The 18,704-nt window shown below is 44.6% G+C and overlaps 1 protein-coding gene across 1 annotated transcript in view; it reads left to right on the top strand.

Moving 5' to 3' along the window:
- The window catches only part of IFNLR1 (interferon, lambda receptor 1), a 29,299-nt gene that overhangs the window by 8,305 nt on the left and 2,290 nt on the right, over window positions 1–18,704 (top strand). Inside the window, exons 3-5 of the mRNA XM_011977910.1 lie at window positions 8,782–8,966; window positions 16,431–16,573; window positions 18,472–18,631. Coding sequence (XP_011833300.1) covers window positions 8,782–8,966; window positions 16,431–16,573; window positions 18,472–18,631 — 488 coding nt within the window. The remainder of the gene's footprint in view (window positions 1–8,781; window positions 8,967–16,430; window positions 16,574–18,471; window positions 18,632–18,704) is intronic.

The following is an 18,704-nucleotide window of genomic DNA, read 5'->3' as shown; positions in this document are numbered from 1 at the left end:
TTTTGAGATAGAGCTTCACTCTGTCGCCCAGGCTAGAATGCAGTGGCATGATCTTGGCTCACTGCAACTTCCGCCTCCTGGGTTCAAGAGATTATCCTGCCTCAGCCTACTAAGTAGTTGGGATTATAGGCGCCCAGCACCACGCCTGGCTAATTTTTGTATTTTTAGTAGAGACGGGGTTTAACCATGTTGGCCAGGCTCATCTCGAACTCCTGACCTCAAGTGATCTGCCCTCCTCGGCCTCCCAAAATGCTGGGATTACAGGCATGAGCCATCGCACCCTGCCTACATGTACATAATTTTTAAGATAAAATGCCCAATGAGTTTATAATGGTGCTTCCCATCTAAATTTAGTTCCTTAGGATTTTTACCTGACTTTTATGTTACATCTGTATTTTCTTTCTTTCCCATTGAGAATTCTGTTTCTGAAGGACAGGGGAGATGATAGAACTAGAATGACCCATAATTACTCATTTTCTTTGTCCCAAAACATATATACTTGCCTCTTAATAGTTTCTTGCTCTTTTTGCCTAAAGGGTTTGTGATGGTTAATATTAGGTGTCAACTCAATTGGATTGAAGGATGCCTAGATGGCTGTTAAAGTTTTGTTTCTGGGTGTGTCTGTGAGGGTGTTGCCGGAGGAGACTGACATTTGAGTCAGTGGACTGGGAATGGAAGACCCACCCTCGCTCAGTGTGGGCACAACCCAACTGGCTGCCAGGCTGGCTGGAAAGCAGGTGGAAGGTGGTGGGATAGCTTCGCTTGCTGGGTCTTTCAGTTTCCTTCCTTCTCCCATGCGGGATGCTTCCTTCTGCTCCTCCTGCCCTTGACCATCACACTCCAGGTTCTTTGGCCTTTAGATTCTTGGACTTAAGTTAGTGGTTTGCTGGGGGTTCTCGGGCGTTTGGTCACAGACTGAAGGCTGCACTGTCGGCTTTCCTGGTTTTGAGGGTTTCAGATTCGGACTGAGTCACCGTGGCTTCTTTCTTTCCCACCTTGCTGATGGCCTATCGTGGGACTTCGCCTTGTGATCGGGTGAGCCAATTCTCCTTAATAAACTCCCTTTCATATACACATATAACCTATTAGTTCTGTTTTTCTGGAGAACCCTGACTAATAAAGGGTTGTTGCTTCTTCTTTAAAATCTAGTAATTTTATTTGACTGTGTGTTGGTATTGCTCTTTCATTCTGAGTTGATATTTTTAGGTACTCAATATTCTCGCTTAATACATAGTTCCAAGTCATTTTTATTTTAGGAAAGTTTTCTTAACTTATAGTTTTAGTATTTGTTCTATTCTCTTCTTTTATTTTCTTCTTTAGGGACTCATATCATTTGTATGTTAAATCTTGTTTTTCTGTGTTCAGTATTTGTCTTTTGGGCACAGTGACTCACACCTATAACTCCAAGACTTCGTGAGGCATAGGTAGGAGGATCGCTTGAGCCCAGGAGTTGGAGACCAGCCTGCGCAACATGGTGAGACCTCATCTCAAATTGAAGAAAAAGGAGAGAATATTTGTCTTTTTCTTTCAAATGCCTTTTATCTGTCTATCTATCTACTATTCTGCTCTCTAAATGAAATAGGTTTCACTCTTGGTTTTTTAAAAAAGTGTGTGCTTTCATGTGTGAGATTATTCAGTATCTCATTTGTAACCTTCCTCTTGGTTATGTTTATTTTTTCCTGAAACTCTAGTCTGCCTTTAGCTGACAAGTTTGTAACTAAGAATACACATTTCTTATTATAGCCTGCCTTGCCGAATTAATTCCAATTTTCTTTTAAAACCAACATTATTGAGTTAAAATGTATATAGAATAAAATGTTCCCATTTTAGAGTATACAATTTGATGAGTTTTGACAAAAGTGTGCACCTACATACCCAACCACCACAATCAAGATTTAAGACATCTCTATCACCCCAGAAAGTTCCCTCATCCACTTTGCATTCAGGCCTCCTCTAGAGCTAGGTAACCTGCTTTCTGCTTTCTGACACTGTGGATTAAACTTTGCATGTTCCAGAATTTCATATAAATGGATGCGTATAGTATATACCCTTTTGTGTCTGGCTCCTTTCCCTCAGCATAATGTTTCTGAAATTCACCCATATTGCTACATGTGTTCATAGTTAATTCCTTTTTATTGCTGAGTAGTAATGCCATTGTATGACTACATATGACATTTGTTAATCCATTTTCCCGTCAGTGGATATTTGGATTGCTTCCAGTTCTGGGCAGGTATTCATTTGCTAGGGCTGCTATATGCTTGCCCTCTAGAATCCCAAAATATGTGTCCTTCTCATATGCAAAATACATTCACCCCATTCCAACAGCCCCAAAACTGTTTTTTATTTTTGTTTTTTGGTTTTTTTTGAGACAGAGTTTTGCTCTTCTTGCCCAAGCTGGAGTGCAATGGTGTGATCTCGGCTCACTGCAACCTCCGCCTCCCTGGTTCAAGAGATTCTCCTCCCTTAGCTTCCTGAGTAGCTGGGATTACAGGCGTGCACCACCACACCCGGCTAATTTTTTATATTTTTAGTAGAAATGGGGTTTCACCGTGTTAGCCAGGCTGGTCTCGAACTCCTGACCTCAGGTGATCCACCCGCCTTGGCCTCCCAAAGTGCTGGTATTACAGGCGTGAGCCACCGCAGCTGGCTAGCCCCAAGACTCTTGACCCATTTCAGTATCTACTCTAAGTCCAAAGTCTCATCTAAATCAGATATGGGTGTGACTGGAGGTGTTACTCATCCTGAGGCCAAATTCCTCTCCACCTATGGACCTGTGAAACCAGACAAGTTATGTGCTTTGAAAGTAAAGTGATGGGACAGGCATGGGGTAGACTTCCCCATTCCAAAAGAGAAAAATAGGAAAGAAGGAAAGAGTGACAGGTCCCAAGCAAGTCTAAAACCTCGCAGGGCAAATTCCATTAGATTTTAAGTTTCAAGAACAGCCCTCTTTGGCTCAGTGCTCTGCCCTCTGAGCCCACTGGGGTGGCAGTCCCATCCCCTTTGCCCTGGGTGGTAACCCTACCCACGAGTCACTGGTTAGCAGCAGCCTAGTCCTGCTGAAACTACGGAGGGGACAGTGTTGCCTCCAGGTCTTTGGTAGTAGTGACAACCCTGATGATCTCTGAATCATCTTCCAGGTAATTTTTCCCTATTCTTGAAGGATATTGTGTGTTCACAGCCAAATAGCTCCAGTTCTTGTCCCTTCCTGTAGAATCCTAGAAGTCCAACAGCCTTCCTTCATCCTGTCCCATCTCTGTCCCCTTTAGTCAAAGCTGGCAGTGCCTCTGCTGGTATAATCCCATCAGGATTTCTAATTTCTGCTTAAATGGCTGATTAAGTCTATGAGTTGCACCTCTGATCTCTGTCAAAAGGTTGTTCTAGCCACAACCTTAGTGTCCTCCCCAGAACATGCTTTCTCATTTTTCTTTTTTTTTGCAATGTGGATAGGCTGAAAATTTTCCAAAGCTTCAAGTTCTAGTTCCTTTTTGCTTACCAATTCCTTTCATATATCTCTTCTCTCACATTTTACTATAAGCAGTAAGAATAAACCAAGTTGTACCTTCAGCATTTTGTTTAGAAATCTCTTCAGCTAAGCATCCAAGTTTATGTCTTTTAAATTCTCTTTTTGCTGTTTATTTTATATTATAATTTTTGAGATGGCTAGCCAATGATCTTTTAACTTCTAATTTCTGCAAAACACTAGAAGACAATTCAAGCAGTTCTTTTCCACTTTATAACAAGGATCACCTTTCCTCCAGTTTCCAACAACACATTCCTCTTTTCCACCTGAGACCTCACCAGAATCACCTTTAATGTCTACATTCCTACCGATAGTCTTTTTAAGGCAATATAGGCTTTCTCTAACACGCACTTCAAACTTCTTCTAGATTCTACCCATTATGCAATTCCAAAGCCACTTCCACATTTTTAGGTATTTGTTACATCAACACCTCATTTCTGGTGCCCAAATCTGCATTGGTTTGCTAGGGTTGCCATAACAAAGTACTGCGGTCTGGGTAAACAACAGATTTTTATATTCTCAAAATTCTGGAGTTTGGAAGTCCAAGGTCAAGGCATTGCTAGGTTTAGTTTCTCCTGAAGCCTCTCTCCTTGGCTAGCAGATGGCCGCCTTTTTGCTGTGTCCTCACATGGCTTTTTCTGTGTGTGTTCACTCTGGTGTCTCTTCCTCTTCCTATAAGGACACCAGTCCTACTGGATTAGGGACCCAGCCTTACTACTTCATTTAACCATAATTACCTCTTTAAAGATCTTATCTCAAAATACAGTACCATTGGAGATGAGGGCTTCAACATATGAATTTTGGGGGAATTCAATTCGTCCATAATAGGGCTATAATGAATTAAGCTGCTGTGAACATTCATGTACAAGTCTGTGTGTGGATATGTTTTCATTTCTTTTAGATAAAGATCTAGGAGGATCAACCTGGGCAACAAAGTGAGACCTCATCTTTACAAAAAATTTTCAAAATTAACCAGGCATGGTGGTGTACACATGTAGCCCTGGCATCTCAGGAGGCTGAGGTGGGTGGATCCTTTGAGCCCAGGAGTTTTAGGCTGCAGTGAGCTATGATTGTGCCACTGCACCCCAGCCTGGGTGACAGAGTGAGACTCTGTCTCTAAAGAAAGAGAGAGGGAGGAGGAAAGAAGACAGAGAGGGAGGGAGGGAGGGAGAAGGAAAATGGATCTAGGAGTAGGATTTAGGAGATTAGGTAATGAATGTGTACTATTACAGGGACCTGTCGAGCTGTTTCCAAAGTGACTGTACCATCATTCATTGCCACCAACAATACATGAGAGTTCTAGTTACTCCATGTGCTTGTTAACACTTAGTATTTTTTCATTTTAACCATTCTAGTGAGTATGCAGTAGTACTTTTTTATGGCTTTAATTTATAACTCCCTAATGATGAATGATGTTGAACATCTTTTCATGTGCTTATTGGCCATTTATACATGTTTTGTAAAGTGACTATTCAAATATTTTGTCCACTTTTTATTAGGTCACTTGTTTTCTTATTATTGAGTTATCTATTAATATAAATCCTTTATCAGTGTATGTATTGTGATTTTTTTTTTCCCCAGTGACTGGCCTTTTCATTTTCTTTGGGCTTTTTTGGTGGATTTTTTTTTTGGAGGAAAGAAATATTTTAATTTGATAAAATCCAGTTTATCAGGTGATATAGACAGAATTATACCCTACCCCACAAATTCATATGTTGAAGCCCTAACCTCTAAGTGACTATTTGGAGATGAGTCTTTAAGGAGGTAATTAAAGTAAAATGAGATCATAAGGGTGGGCCCTAACCTAATAGGGCTGATGTCTTTATAAGAAGAGGAAGACACCAGGAGTGCACACACACAGAAGAACGGCCATGTGAGAACAGAGCAAGGAGATGGCCATGTGAGGACAGAGCCAGAAGACAGCCGTCTGCAAGCCAAGGAGAGGGAAACCAAACCTGCTGATGCCTTGATCTTGGACTTCCAGCCTCCAGATTTCTGTTGCTGAAGCCACCCTGCCTCTGGTGTTTTACCATGGCAGCCCTTGCAGGCTAATATATTAGATTTTTTTCCTTCAACAGTTAACGCTTTTGGTGGCCTAAGGAATATTCACCTGACCCAGGGTAAAGAAGATTATTCTTCTATGCTTTCTTCTGGAAGTTTTATAATTTTAGCTTTTATATATGTTTTTAACTTTCCTTCTTCTTGCCTTCTGTTTCTTTTAAGGCATCATCTATTGTGTTAATTTGTTCTTGTATTCTTTCTGATTTATTCTTCACTTCTGAAATGAGTGTTGCTTTTGTGAAACATGTATAATTCTTTTCTGTGTCTGAGTTTTCCTAATTAGGTTTTACATTGTTCTTTCACATCCTGTATCACTTTTTACTGTCTTTTAGCCCATTTTGAAGTATCAGGGTTCCAGTTTTGATCTGTTCATGGATATGTTTTTGTGACATGTTTCTTCTGGCTTCTTATCATTTATTGCTTACGTTATGAATTTCTATTCTTTCTTATTTTCTATTATAAGTATTTAAAACTATAGGTTTTCCTCTAAGTATTACTTAGCTGTATTATATGTTTTTATTTGTATTATTTGGTGATCATTCACTTTCAGCTATTTATTAATTTCCATTATAATTCTTTCTTTCTTCTATAAGTTGTTTTAAAAAATATTTTTAAGGCCAGGTGTGGTGACTCACATCTGTAATCCCAGCACTTAGGGAGGGTAAGGTGGGAGGATTGCTTGAGGTCAGAAGTTTGAGACCAACCTAGGCAACAAAGTGAGACCCCATCTCTACAGAACATTTTTAAATATTAGCTGGGCCAGGCGTGGTGGCTCATCCCAGCACCGGTAATACCAGCACTTTGGGAGGCCCAGGCAGATGGATCACCTGAGGTCAGGAGTTCAAGACCCGCCTAGGCAACATGGTAAAACCCTCTCTCTACTAAAATACAAAAATTAGCCAGGTGTGGTGAGAGCTGCCTATAATCCCAGCTACTTGGGAGACTAAGACAGGAGAATTCCTTGAACCCAGGAGGAGGAGTTTGCAGTGAGCCGAGATTGCACCACTGCACTCCAGCCTGGGTGACATAGTGAGACTCTGTCTCAAAAAAGAAAAGAAAAGAAAATTAGCCGGGTGTAATGGCATGTACCTGTGGTCCCAGTGACTCAGAGGCTGAGGCAGGAGGATCACCTGAGCCCCAGGAGTAGAGGCTGCAGTGAGCTATGTTTGTGCCACTGCACTCCAGCCTGTGCAACAGAGCAAGACCCTGTCTCAAAATATATATATTTTTTTCAATTTCTAAACTTCCCTTAGTTCTCTTTTGTTACTAACTTTTAACTGGATTTTTTGCAGAGGAAATACTTTATGAGATACCTATTCTTTAAAATTAAAGTGATTCTCCTGCCTCAACCTCCCGAGTAGCTGGGATTACAGGCCAGCGTCACCACACCTGGCTATTAAAATACCTATTCCTTAAAATTTCTTAAGAATTGCTTTGTGTTAATATTTTGTTAATAGTTCACATGTGGTTCAATCAATTTGTTTATTAGTTCTGTATATGTTCATTAGATGAACTCGATAACTGTGTTGTTCTTTATTTATTTATGTATTTATTTTCTTTGTCTATTCATCAATTACTGGGTGAGAGGTATTAAAATTTCTTGTTGTAAGTGTGGCTGTTCACTTTCTACCTGTCGTTTGTCTATGTGTGCTTTATAGAGGGTGAAGCTGTTTAGTAGGCACACATAAGCTAGAATTTTTCTGTCTTCCTGGTGAATGGAATCGTTTATCATTATCTAATGATTCTTTTCATCTTTAGCATTGCTTTGGACTTCGAAGTCTGTATTTTCTCTGCTGTTAACACAACTACACTGGTTCCTTTGGTGTGAATATTTGCACAGTATAACATTTTCCATGAAGAAACAAAACAGAGGAATTGGTTCTTTCTCAAAATCTGTTCTTCGTGCCAGCCCCCATCTCAGCCTTCTCCACTCACCCTCGGTCACTCTCCAAACCCAGGAGCAGTCCTTGATTCTCCTTTTCCTCACAGTCTACATCCAATCCATTAGCAAGTTCTATTAGTTCTATTATCACCTCCAAAATAGATCCTGAATCCAGCCCTTTCTCACTGTCTCAACTGTCATCCTGTCTCACACTCCTGCTGTGGCCTCCTTGCTGGTTGACCAGAGTGATCTTGTAAAAACATGTTAGGCCAGGCACGGTGGTTCATGCCTGTAATCCCAACACTTTGGGAGGCCAAGGCGGGTGGGTCACCTGAGGTCAGGAGTTGGAGACCAGCCTAGTCAACATGGCGAAACCCTGTCTCTACTAAAAATACAAAATTAGCCAGGTGTGGTGGCGCTGGCCTGTAATCCCAGCTACTCGGGAGGTTGAGGCAGGAGAATCACTTGAACCCAGGAGACGGAGGTTGCAGTCAGCCAAGATCATGCCACTGCACGCAAGCCTGGGCAGCAAAGCAAGACTGCATCTCAAAAACTAAAAAATAAAATAAAATAAAAATAAAATGTTAGGCTCCCTGGGTGTCTGGCTTAGTCCATTTGTACTGCTTTAACAAAATACCTTAGAATGGGGTAATTCTAATCATTACTATTAATGAATAATAGCAATTTACTTCTCACAGTTCTAGAGGCTGGGAAGTTCAGGGTCAAGGTGGCACCTGACTCCGTTCTGGTCAGAGCTGCTTTCTGCTTCCAGGACGGTGCCTTCTCACTGCATCTTCACATGGTGGAAGGGCAAACGCTGTGTCCTCACGTGACAAAAGAGATAGAAGGGCCAGGCAGCTCTCTGAAGCCTCCAGGTTGGAGTCATGAACCTGCATGTTCCCCTCTGACATCCACAGAGTACCCATCATGGTCTTTGGCATGCAGTAGGTGGCCCATAAACGCCTGAATGAACAAACATATAGTAATGGCCGCTAGTACTGGGAATAGCAGCCACCGCAACAGCCCTGTGAGGGAAGCATTACAGATGAGGAAACTGAGGCTTAGGAGCAGGGACCTCCCCATGGTCCCAAAGCTAGGGAGAGACAGGGCTGGGATTTCCACTCCCATCCATCTGGCTCCAGAACCTGAGCTCTTGACCAGGCTGTTCTTATCCTGTCTCAGCCGGTGGTTGCCTGTCTGGACGGATGGACCTAAAGTCAGTCCAGCCAAACGGAGGAACGTGTGATCACCTGTTCTCTAAATTCCCTGACCCTGAGAGGCTGAATCCATGGCCCAAGCTCTCCTGTCTCCTCCCCAGCTCTCCCACCCCCAGACGGTGGCGCAAAGTGGAAGAGTGTGCAGGAACCAAGGAGCTGCTGTGTTCTATGATGTGCCTGAAGAAACAGGACCTGTACAACAAGTTCAAGGGGCGCGTGCAGACGGTTTCTCCCAGCTCCAAGTCCCCCTGGGTGGAGTCCGAATATGTAGATTACCTTTTTGAAGGTAGGTCTGTGGGTAAGGGACTGAGTGGGAGACTCTCCATCCCATCCAGGAGCTGTGCTCAGTGGTACTGTTCTCCTGACTCTCTGTCTCCCACTTCCCCAAAGCAGAGGGCAGCTCCCTGGGGCCAGCCCCTTTGAGATGGGGCATGGGACCAGCAACCGCCCGGGGCCATGTCTGGTAGCCTGTCAGGGAGTTAGGGGAGCTCCAGCGTGCACCCTCTGCTAACAATGTTCATTATCTTCAGTTGAGCACCATTTCGGTCATGGACTACACAAGGCACTTTATATGCTTATTCCTATTTTTTATGTTCAACCTCTCTCCTTAAAAACAATGTTTAAAACAAATTCTGGGCCGGGCGTGGTGGTTCATGCCTGTAATCCCAGCACTTTGGGAGGCTGAGGCAGGTGGATCACCTGAGGTCAGGAGTTTGAGACCACCCTGTCCAACATGGCAAAACCTCATCTCTACTAAATATATAAAAATTAGCCGGACTTGGTGGTGGGTGCCTGTAATCCCAGCTACTCGGGAGGCTGGGGCAGGAGAATTGCTTGAACCCAGGAGGCGGAAGTTGCAGTGAGTCAAGATCACGCCACTGCACTCCAGCTTGGGCGACGGAGCGTCTCAAAAGAAAAAATTAAAGAAACAAACAAAAAACAAATTCTGTTTGCAAAAGTATTTTTTATACACTGCAGAAATGTGGGGGGTTGGGGGGTGGTAAAGATGATGGAAAAAAAGTGTCTCATGCTTACTGGCAGAAATCACCAATTGACATTGGGTGAGGACAGCACCCTTTTTTTTCAGTCTATTTTTAATCTTTAAACTTGTGAGGTTCATTTCCATCAACCCAAGACTCACAGACGCTAAGAAACTTGACACCGCTAGTAACCGGTGGACATAGATATGAACTGGAGCTTTCTGACCTTGGGCAGGGCCGGGTAACAAGCGGAGGATAAATGCCCTGACAGTGTCCTCAGAGAGCTGAGAGCTGTAACTTGCTGCCCAGGCTTCTCACAATGTTCAAGGACAAAATAAGGCTTCAAGAGAGAAGAGGGACGGACTGACTACAGGGCAGCAGGAAAATATGGTAGAGAAGGAAGAAGAGATGATTCATGTGGAAAGAAGCTGACTCGGTGGATGGATAAAAGGAGGGAAGGATAGATGGATAAGAAGAAAGGGAGGATGGAGAGGATGGAGGAGGAAGCGATGGAAAAATGGGAAGGAAGGAGGTTGGATGGAAGGATGGATGCCTTTTAGGAAGAAAATATGGGTGGATGGAGAGATGGAGGATAGGAAGTATGTTAGTCAAGGTTCTCCAGAGAAACCGAACCAATAGGATATATATAGATACAATAAGAGGAGGCCAGCCATGGTGGCTCACACCTGTAATCAGAGCACTTTGGGAGGCTGAGGCGGATGGATCCTTTGAGGTCAGGAGTTCAAGACCAGCCTGGCCAACATGGTGAAACCCCGTCTCTACTAAAAATACAAAAATTTCCCAGGTGTGGTGGCACACACCTGTAGTCCCAGCTACTCAGGAGACTGAGGCAGGAGAATCACTTGAACCTGGGAGGCAGAGGTTGCAGTGAGCTGAGATCATGCCACTGTACTCCAGCCTGGGTGACAGAGCAAGACTTTGTCTCAAAAAAAAAAAAAAATTTATAATAAGAGGAGATTTATTATGGGAATTGGCTCATGCAATTACAGACACAAAAACATCCCCCAATATGCGGTCATGTGCTGGACAACCAAGAAAGCTTGTGGTATGATTCCATCTGAGTCTGAAGCACTGATGTAACCCCTAGTCCAAGACCACAGGCCCGACAATCAGAGGGGCCACTGGTATAAGTCCCAGAGTCCAAATGCCTGAGGACAGGAAGCTCCGATGTCCGAGGACAGGAGAAGCTGATGTGCTAGCTCAGGAAGAGAGCACGTGAACGTGCCATTCCTCCTCTGTTTTTTGTTCTCTTTGGGCCATCAGGGGATTGGATGATGCCTGCCCACACTGGTGAGGACAGATCTTCACCAAATCTACTGATTAAAATGTTAATCTCTTCTGGAAAAATCCTCACAGATGGGCCCAGAAATAATGTTTTACTATCTACCCGGATATCCCTTAGCGCAGTTAAATTGACACATAAAATTAACCATCACAGGCCAAGCACTGTGGCTCACACCTGTAACCCCATCACTTTGGGAGGCCAAGGTGGGAAGATCCCTTGAGGATGAGGTAGGCAGATCCCTTGAGCCCAGGAGTTCAAGACCAGCCTGGGCAACATAGGGAGACCTCATCTCTACAAAATAAATAAATAAATAAATAAATATTTAAATTCGCTGGGTATGGTGGTGTGCACCTGTGGTCCCAGTTGGGAGGCCAAGGTGGGAGGATGACTTGAGCCCAGGAGGTCAGGGCTGCAGTGAGCCATGATTATTCCATTGCACTTCAGTCTGGGTGACAGAGCAACACCCTGTCTTAAAGAAAGAAAAAATTTAACCATAACAGAAGGCAGAAGAAAAGGCAGACGGGTGGATGAGATGGGTGGGTAGATAGTATAGAAGAAAAGTGGAACATCCAAGCAGGGAAGGAAGGGCTGGGGCGAAGGAGAAGTGAGGAAGGAAGGAAGGAGAGACAAGAAGGAAGGATGTGTAGAAAGGTAGGAGAGAAAAGATGAATGGTTGGATGAGAAGAATGGATGAGTAGGTTAGAAGGCTGACTGGCTAGATAAAAGGTGGGAAGTATAAATGAATAATAAGAAAAGAGGCACAGGAAGGAAAAAATATTGGTTAGAAAGGATGATTGAGAAGAAAGGAAGGGTGATTTAGAAGGATGGATGGATGGATGGATGGATGGATGGATGGATGGATGAGAAGGAAAGGAAGGATAACAAGGCAGACGGGAAGGCTGTCTGGCTAGAAGAATGGTAGACAAACCACAATAATCACTGGAAGGGTTAGGAATAAGACATTAGAAGAATACAGGGAAAGACACAAAGAGATTTAAAATGTTTTCATTAATTTTCACGTCCTCCCTGAATTTCTCCTGATTCTTCAGCCCCACATCCCAAGCCAGGGTGACCCTTCCTGCCTTTACACTGCCTCCACAGTTTTCATGTTCTCAGCTGTGGCCCTGATCACTTTCTTTTGGTAGTTTGCATATTTCATTTATCCCAAAGCTTTCAGCTCCTGGAGGTCAGGATACAAGGAGGCCTCGTCTCCCCATTCCCCTCAGCTCCCTTCCCAAAGCTTGATACCTAGTCAGTATCCAATGTTTAGGATGTTTCCTAAACATGTAAGTAATGGCATCATGAAGAAGCCACGTGTTTACCTTGACCACAAACACAGGGCAAAGGTGACTAGTGTGGTCAGAGATCCCTGCTGGCTGGGAATCAGGGAAGGCTACATGGAAGAAGTGGCATTTTAGTTAGAACTTGAAAGGTGTTGTATTTAGTTTTCTCTGGCTGACGTATTCTTTGTCACATTGCCCTCTCCATCTTCAAGCCATTGGGCAAGGCTAGAGGGCCCTCAACAGACTGTCAGTAGGAATGTGGAAGTTAAAGAATCAGAGTGCAGAAAGAAACAAGCTGCATTTTAGAGAAAAGCTAAATCCCCTCCAAGAATACCTCAATCATCATGAACAGCCTGTTAGTAGACACACTGACACTCAAGGCACTGCTTCACAAGGTAAGGAACGCGTTATTGAAAACTCGAGAGAGGGAGAGCCTTGTTCCATACTGGCAGAAAGCTTAGCAGAATTGTGTCCTGCAGTCTTGTGGGAAGCAGATCTTGTAAATGATGAATTTGAATGCTTATCGGAGGAGGTTTCCAAATGAAATGTGGAAGGCACGGCCTGGTTTCTTCCTGCCACTTATAGTAACATGCAAGAGGAAAGAGAGAAAATGAAGGAAGAACTTAAACAGAAAGGAACCAGGACTTGATGATTTGGGAAGTTCTCAACCTATGCAAAAAACAATAAAATTAAGAGATTGTGGCTGGGCGCAGTGGCTCATGCCTATAATCAGTCCGAGGTGAGCAGATCACCTGAGGTCAGGAGTTTGAGACCAGCCTAGCCAATGTGGGGAAACCCCATCTCTACTAAAAATACAAAAATTAGCTGGGTGTGGTGGTGGGCACCTGTAATCCCAGCTACTCAGGAGGCTGAGGTGGGAGGATCACTTGAGCCCAAGAGGTGGAGGTTGCAGTGAGCCAAGATCAGGCCACTGTACTCCAGCCTGGGTGACAGAGCAAGACTCCATCTCAAAAAAAAGAAAAAAAAAAAAGAAAGAGATTGCTCCGAAAAGTGTGACATAGAGAAACAGACAAGTACATTATTGTACCAAACTTCAGGAAGATAAAAGATCAAAGTACTGAGTCACTCAAAAGGCTTTTTGAGGAAATTAAGATTATAACTCACAGTCCCCTTCAATCAAACCAGGGGACTTCTAGGAAGCTGAAGAGCATTGTCCCTCAGCCATCTCAGCTGGAGCCAAAAGTAGAGAAGGGCTTATCTGAAAAAAAGATTTATGCACCTGGCTTTTATCTAATAATGCAGTGGATTCCCCTGTGACATCCATAGGAGATCCATAAAGTTCCTGAGAACTTTACATCCACAGAAACACTGTTATCTTGGGCTAAATGGAACACAGAGCATATGAAATCAAAGAAGGCTGTTGGACTCTCCAGTTTCTACTGGTGAGATGCAGACTGGTAAAACTACTTAGCTGCAAACACCTGCTACCTTTAGTGAAAAGGAAGGATGACCCAGATGGTGAAACCAGAAGCTCAAAGGGCAGTGCTAAGAGCGAAAGAGAATTCTTCCCAAGCCTTGAAACCTAATGGAGTTTTCTTGGCTGGATTTTCATACTGTGTTGGACCATGACCCCATTGTCCCTTCCATTCCACCATACTTAACCAGATTGTCTGCAACTGTTATCCTGTGCCTGTCCCACGTTTTATGTTGGGAACAGATAACTTTAGTTTTTCTGGCCCACAGATGAAGAGAAACTGTGTCCCAGGAGTTGTACTGACTGGACTATGCCCAGAGTCTATTTGACTCTGATTTAGATACTGTTGATTTGGGAATTTGAGTTGATGCTGTAATGAGATGAGACATTGGGGGACATTGGGATGGAGTGAATGGATTTTGCATTTGAAAGAGATGTGGGCCAGGTATGGTGGCTCACGCCTGTAATCCCAGCACTTTGGGAGGCCGAGGCGGGCAGATCAGCTGAGGTTGGAAGTTCAAAACCAGCCTGACCAATATGGAGAAACCCCATCGCTACTAAAAATACAAAATTAGCCAGGCGTGGTGTCACATGCCTATAATCCCAGCTACTCGGGAGGCTGAGGCAGGAGAATTGCTTGAACCTGGGAGGCAGAGGTTGCTGTGAGCTGAGTTCATGCCATTGCACTCCAGCCTGGGCAACAAGAGTGAAACTACATCTCAAAAAAAAAAAAAAAAGAAACAGATGTGGATTTTGGGTGGGGGACAGAGGGAAGACCATGGTAGGCAGAATGATCCTCTAAAGGTGCTCTGCCCTAATCCCCAGAAGCTGAAAATATGTTAGATGTCAGTATTGCACGGCAGTAAGAATCCTTTTTTTTTTTCTTTTTTTTTTGAGATGCAGTCTTGCTCTGTCGCCCAGGCTGGAGTGCAGTAGCCAGATCTCGGCTCACTGCAAACTCTGCCTCCTGGGTTCACACCATTCTCCTGGCTCAGCCTCCCGAGTAGCTGGGACTACAGGTGCCCGCCACCACACCCGGCTAATTGTTTTGTATTTTTAGTAGAGATGGGCTTTCACCATGTTAGCCAGGATGGTCTCAATCTCCTGACTTTGTGATCCATCCACCTCAGCCTCCCAAAGTGCTGGGATTACAGGCGTCAGCCACCGCGCCCGGCCAGCAGTAGGAATCTTAATTAAGGTTATAGACTGCTATGGTTTGAATGTCCCCTCTAAAACTCCTGTTGACATTTAATCATCATTGTGATTGCATTAAGAAGTGGCCCTGTTAAAAGGTGATTTAGTCCTTAATAACTCTGTCCCCATGAATAGATTAATGTCAGTCTTTCGGGAGTGTGTTTATCAAGATGGATTGTTAAAAAGTGAGTTCTGGCCAGGGGCAGTGGCTTATGCCACTCAGCATTTTGGGGGGCCAAGGCTGGTGGGTCACTTGAAGTCAGTTGTTTGAGACCAGCCTGGCCAACACGGTGAAACTCTGTCTCTACTAAAAAATACAAAAACGTATCCAGGAGTGGTGGCAGGCGCCTGTAATCCCAGCTGCTCAGGAGGCTGAAGCAGGAGGATCGCATGAATCCAGGAGGCGGAGGTTGCAATGAGCTGAGATCACCCCATTGTACTCCAGCAGTCTGGATGACAGAGCAAGACTCTGTCTCAAAAAAAAAAAAAAAAAAAAAAAAAAAAAAAAGAAGAAGAAGAAGAAGAAAAGAGAAAAAAAAGAAAAGTGAGTTCTGCCCTCTCTTGCTGGCTTACTCTCACCCTCTCTTGCCTTTCCACCTTCCACCATGGGATAACACAGCACAAAGGCCCTTGCCAGATGCCAGTGCCATGCTCTTTGACTTCCAAGTCTCCAGAAACATGAGCCAAATACATTTCTGTTCATTATAAATTACCCAGCCTGTGATATTCTGAAATAACAACACAGAATGGACTGAGACATAGATCTTCAAATAGGGAGGTTATCCTGGATAATCCAGATGGGCCCAATCTAATCCCATGAGCCTTTAAAACTTTCTCCGGCTGGAGGCAGAAGAGAAGTGGCAGAAGGGGAAGTCAGAGAGATCTGAAGCATAAACAGGATTCCACGGTGCTGTTTCTGGTTTGACGATGGAGTGGTAACGTGATGAAAAATGTGGGTGCCTTCCAGAGCAAGAGGCTCCCACTAACAACCGGCCAGGAAACAGGGACCACAGCCCTACAGCCACAAAGAACTAAGTTTTGCTGACAACCCAAGGGGCCTTGGAAGTGTCTTCACCCCAGTGGTTCCAGATGTGAGACCCAGAGCGGAGGAACCAGCTGAGCCCACCTGGACTTCTGACCTAGATAACTGTGAGATAATAAGTTTGTATCATTTTTAAGCCAATGTGTGTGTGGTAATTTGTTATGGCAGCGATAGGAAATGAATCCAGATGGGCAGAATCTGCCAGGCCAGTGACATGTGGAGGGCACCCAGGCGGACGGGATGGCATGAGAGAAGGCAGGTCAGCAGTGAGCTTGCCTGGGTCACCTCTCATCTCTAATCCTGTTTTCCCCTCTATGAAATGAGAATAGTGGTATCTCCCTCCCAGGGTCACTGCAAGGCTGAAATAACAGATTATAAGGTTCTGGGTGCGCAAGAAGTGTTTGAAACATGCTAGTTGCTTTTCCATTTCCAAGAGAGCTCTCTGGTCTTGTGGGATGGAGGCAGTGCGGCCCCTCGGGATTACTGACAGGTCCTGCTCTGTTTCTGCAGTGGAGCCGGCCCCACCTGTCCTGGTGCTCACCCAGACGGAGGAGATCCTAAGTGCCAATGCCACATACCAGCTGCCCCCCTGCATGCCTCCACTGGATCTGAAGTATGAGGTGGCATTCTGGAAGGACGGGGCCGGAAACAAGGTAGGAAACTCCTTTCCTGCCCCCAGGTTAGGCCCGCTCCTCCACCCCTTCTTACTCAGGTTCTTCTCACCCTCCCAGCCTGCTCCTGCACACCTCCTCCAGGAAGCCTTCCCTGAACACCCCTGACTTCTGGCAGTCAGCCCTAATAAAATCTGGTCAAAGTATGATGACCTACAAGAGGCCTGCTTGCCAAGTCAACAGATTCAGTACAGAAAAACTGAAAAATACAGATAAGCTCTAAGAAGCAAACCAAAAGTACCCGGAGATGACCACACATCACTCTGGTGTATATCCAATTTCAGATTTGTTTTCTGTGTATGCATGTGTGTACAGCTGCATTTATTTATGGCAAGGGCTGGCAGACTTTCCTGAAGAAAGCCAGATAGTGGATATGTTTGGCTTCGTGGGCCTTATGTTCGCTTAGGACTCCTCAACACTGCAGTTGCAGCACAAAAGGAGCTACAGCCTGTATGTAAATGAATGGGCATCGCTGGGTTCCAGTAAGACTGTTTACAGGCTAGGTGTGGTGGCTTAGGCCTGTAATCTCAGTACTTTGGGAGGCCCAGGTGGGAGGATTACCTTAGCCTAGGAGTTCAAGACCAGCCTGGGGAACATGGTGAAACACTGTCTCTACAAAAAAAAAAAAAAAAAAGCTGGGTATGGTGACGCATACTTGTGGTCCCAGCTACTCAGGATGCTGAGGCAGGAGGATCGCTTGAGCTAAGGAAGCGAGGCTACAGTGAGCCATGATCGCGCCACTGCACTTCAGTCTGGGCAACAGAGTGAGACTTTGTCTCAAAAAAACAAAAAATAAAACTTTTTACATAAACAAGTGGCCAGCCAGACTTGGTCCCTGGACCCCTGTTCTTGATTGCTCTTGCTTCCACTACAGCAACATTTACACTCCCGATCTTTTGCATACTCCGGGTTCCAGGGATTATAGATCTGAATCCAGTGTGGTTTCTGCCTTGAAGAACCTCACAAATATTCCAGACCAGCACTGCCCAATAGAAAGAAATATAATGCAAGCCACATGTGCAGTTTTAAGAGTTCCATGTTAGGTAAAAAGAGACAGGTACATTGAATTTTAATAACAGATTTTACTTCATCCAATTGAATGGTATCATTTCAGTGAGCAATTCTGATAAAAGTGATTGAGATCTTTTATATTCTTTTTCTCTACTTCTTTAAAATCTGATGTGTGTTTTGTACTTGGAACATCTGTCAGTGTGGACCAGATGCATTTCACATACTCAGTAGTCACACGTGGCCTGTGCCTTCCATACCAGACAGACATCTGCAGAGGTTTCCTCCACTGCTGATAGACTGGGAGACCCCAAGATGGAAAGCCTGAAGAATCTGCTCCTCAAAGTAGGGACCTTAATGGGGGTGCACACCAGGGTGCCCCCAAGTGGCAGGCTGCTTTTGAACCGTGGCTATCCCTACCCAGAGACTCAGATGAAAAGAACTCAGGTGGTGTTGGGAAGTGCTTCCTCAATGCTTACACTTTAATGCAGGAAAAAAATAGAAGGTTCAGGCAAGGAGGGAGGATCACTTGAGGCTGGGAGTTCGAGACTAGCCTGGGCAACAGCAAGACTTTGTCTGTACAAAAAATAATTTTAAAAAATTACCCAGGTATGGTGGTTGTGAATCTGCAGTCCCTAGCTACTTGGAGAGCTGTGGTAGGAGGATTGCTTGAGCCCAGGAGTTTGAGGCCGCAGTGAGCTGTGATCACACCACTGCACTTTGGCCTGGGTGACAGAGCCAGACCCTATCCCCTACAGAAAAAAAAAAAAAAAAAACCACACCCTACCATGTCTGCCAACCCCACTCTGTCCTGGTTGTGTGAAACCAGTCCCCACAGCAGCTCTGCCACTCTCTGCTTCTTTTCCAAACAGACCCTATTTCCTGTCACTCCCCATGGCCAGCCAGTCCGGATCACCCTCCAGCCAGCTGCCAGCGAACGCCACTGCCTCAGTGCCAGAACTATCTACACCTTCAGTGTCCCGAAATACAGCGAGTTCTCTAAGCCCACGTGCTTCTTGCTGGAGGTTCCAGGTGGGTACCAAGTGGTGCAGAAGGGGGAACTTTCCCTCTGGGCCTGGGGAGCTTTGTGACACAGTGGTTAAGA

Source organism: Mandrillus leucophaeus, unplaced genomic scaffold, assembly GCF_000951045.1.
Source record: "Mandrillus leucophaeus isolate KB7577 unplaced genomic scaffold, Mleu.le_1.0 Scaffold185, whole genome shotgun sequence".
Taxonomy (NCBI): Eukaryota; Metazoa; Chordata; class Mammalia; order Primates; family Cercopithecidae; genus Mandrillus; species Mandrillus leucophaeus.
Note: the sequence above shows the minus strand (reverse complement) of the source record. Positions and strands in the feature narration are given on the sequence as shown.